This window comes from Tupaia chinensis, unplaced genomic scaffold (assembly GCF_000334495.1).
Source record: "Tupaia chinensis unplaced genomic scaffold, TupChi_1.0 Scaffold000184_1, whole genome shotgun sequence".
Classification (NCBI taxonomy): Eukaryota; Metazoa; Chordata; class Mammalia; order Scandentia; family Tupaiidae; genus Tupaia; species Tupaia belangeri.
In genome coordinates this window covers 4,368,305-4,371,182 of record NW_006159659.1, presented here as the reverse complement: position 1 = coordinate 4,371,182, position 2,878 = coordinate 4,368,305, and the positions used below count along the sequence as shown (strand labels likewise).

The 2,878-nt window shown below is 44.4% G+C and overlaps 1 protein-coding gene across 3 annotated transcripts in view; it reads left to right on the top strand.

Moving 5' to 3' along the window:
- ACOT9 (acyl-CoA thioesterase 9) overlaps window positions 1-456 on the top strand; it is an 87,751-nt gene extending 87,295 nt beyond the window's left edge. For all 3 annotated transcript variants that reach the window (XM_006146655.3, XM_006146654.3, XM_006146656.3), the window contains one exon: window positions 149-456. In XM_006146655.3, coding sequence (XP_006146717.1) covers window positions 149-237 — 89 coding nt within the window. In that variant the 3' untranslated portion in view covers window positions 238-456. The remainder of the gene's footprint in view (window positions 1-148) is intronic.
- Window positions 457-2,878: the final 2,422 nt, after the last annotated feature.

The window sequence follows — 2,878 nt, the reverse complement described above, 5'->3', positions numbered from 1 at the left end:
ATGAGTTTTAAGCTACCGGGTCCAGGACGTGAACTGCGGTCGACTACATGGGAGTCCAATGACATCACCATTATGCTAACTGCTGGTCCCTGGATGGTGATTTTCTAAGGTTCTTCAGGTTTCTCCAGCATTGTCTTTTCTGTTTCAGAGTCCATGTTGTATTTAGATGGGCAGCGGCATTTCAACTCCATGAGTGTCCCTGTGACCTTGAAAAAGGACTACGTTGTGGCGCCCTAGGCAAACCTCACTTGTTGGAAACCAGCATTCCACCTGCCATGACATGGCGCCTGATGAAGCCTGAGCAAGTGTATTGCTTTTAGTGTTGCTTCTCACCCTCCATGCAGAAGGAGAATGTATTTAACTTTTAGGAAGATCAGAAAAGTGAACGAAAGAGTGGCTGGATGGGCAGAAGGGAGAAAAAAGTTATTAAACAATAAATACTTTAAAAACTCTTAACTGCGAACTGACCGTGTTGCCTCCTGTCTGCTAGAGGAGTTAGGGCAGGATGTCTTTTTATAGTCGGGCACATCCTTTTCTTATCTGTACTGCAACTATTGGTATACATGGTTTCCTGCCAAGGCATTTGGATGACATTCTCTAAACTTGACCAGTTATTCCCTTGTCACGTGTCATCTAAAGTCCCATCAACCCTACCCCCGTTTTTGTTAGCAGAGGGTAGATGAAAAGTCAGGGTGTTGGGAACCAGCAGTTGGCGTAATGGCTATGTCGCTGGACTCCTATGTAGTTTGCGTCCCGGACCCGGTGGCTTAAAACTCAAGCCGGGTGCGTGTGCGTGCGTGCCCACGATCAGGAGAATGGAGGAGAGGGGATTGCGGAGTGACCATCCCCCCTGGGGGGGTGATTTCTCGCTTTCTGTCTCTAGGTCTTTGTCTGTCTGTCTGGCGAGTGCACACGCCCTATAGCGAAAACCTCTCAAAAAAAAAAAAAAGTCAGAGTGTTGATATCTTCAACAAAAGATAAGGCATCAGCAAAGATTTGTGGGAAGCTTTAGATCTAAAACCATGCCATGATGAGGTGTTCAGAGATGATCTGGATGAGGAAACACGGGACCATTTATTATTCTTTCACTCACCAGACAGATATTCATACTCTGTCATGGACTGGATGACAGGATATATTTGATTAAAGAAAACACAACATGGGGGGGACCAGCAGTTAGCATAATGGCTATGTTGCTGGACTCCCACAGTCGACCGCAGTTCACGTCCTGGACCCGGTGGCTTAAAACTCATGCTGGGTGCGTGTGTGTACATGCCCAAGATCCTGAGAGGAGAATGGAGGAGAAGGGATTGCGGCCTGGCCATCCCTGTTGGGAGGCAATTACTCATTTTTGGTCTCTTTGCCTCTCTCAAGTCTGTCTGGTGAGTGCACGCGCCCTATAGCAAAAACCTCTCCAAAAACAAACAAACAAACACAACAATGATAATAGCTGCTATGGAACACTTACTTGCCATGTGCTAAGTAGGCACTGTTCTCAGCACTTGGCATTTATGGGGGTAGGACTTCAATAAGTTCATGGAAAATGTGTATTATGAAGAAACTATAAATTGATTTTAAAATTTCTTTATACCAAAATAAACTCATGCTTTTTTTTTTTTTTGAGAGAGATACTTTTGTTATAGGGCATGTATGCTTTCCTGAGAGATGAAGACAGACAGAAAGCAAGAAATCATCCCCCAGAGGGTATGGCCATGCCACAGTCCCTTCTTTTCCATTCTCTCTTGGGATTTTGGGCATGCGTACGCATGTGCCTAGCTTGAGTTTCAGTCCACCAGGTCTGAGACTTAAACTGCGGTCAGCCATGTGGGAGTCCAGTGATGTAACCATTATACTATCTTCCGGTCCCATAAACTCATTATTTAATTCCATTTTTCCACAGACTATTGAAAGATAATTATTTATTTTAATTAATTAGTTTATTTCAATTTGATGAGAGAAAGTGAGAGAGAAAGAAATAAGCGAGAAAGCAGGTCCCTAGGTCTGGGACTCAAACCACAGTCAGCCATGTGGGAATCCAGTGCCTTAACCACTATGCTACCTGCTGGCCCCTTTCCATATGTATTTTTTTTAATTAAAGAATTATTTTATTAGGTACCAGTAGTTAGCGTAATGGTTATGTTGCTTGACTCCCATGTAGTTGAATGTGGTTTGCATCCTGGACCCGGTGGCTTAAAACTCACACTGAGCGCGTGTGCGTGCGTGTGTGCCCAAGATCCCGAGAGGAGAATGGAGGAGAAGGGATTGTGGCGCGGCCTTCCCTACTAGGGGGTGATTTCTCGCTTTCTGTCTCACTGTCTCTATCTGGTGAGTGCATGCGCCCTATGGCAAAAATCTCTCCAAAAATTATTATTTTATTATTATCATTATTTTTAATTTGATCAGAGACAGAGAAAGAGAAAGTGAGCCACCACGTGGGAGTCCAGCAACTTAACCACCATGCCACCTGCTGGACCCTCCATAAACTTTTTGAAGTCCCCTTATATTTACTCATTTATTCCAACCAGCTCTATGAGGCAGGCTTAGTAACCCCATCACAAGGGTAAGGTAAGGCAACTGAAGTAACGTAGTCATGGTCCAACAGCAGCAGTGCTGGGATTCAGAACCAGGTATTGTGGGTCCAGAGTACTCTTGACTAGGGCACTGTACTGCTTTCAAAGAGTGTAGCAAGGGAGGCTGTATCCTGTATTAGAGCGTTACCTAGGAGCCTACAGAGAGGCATTTCTATTAGTCTGCAGCCACGGCAGTTTCTTCCATGATGGGAGGGGAACTTGATCAAGTTAAGAGACCAAAAAAGAGGCTACAAAAGGTGTTTCCAAGAAGGAAGCCTTATTCTATTTTTTTTTTTTTTGAGAGGTTT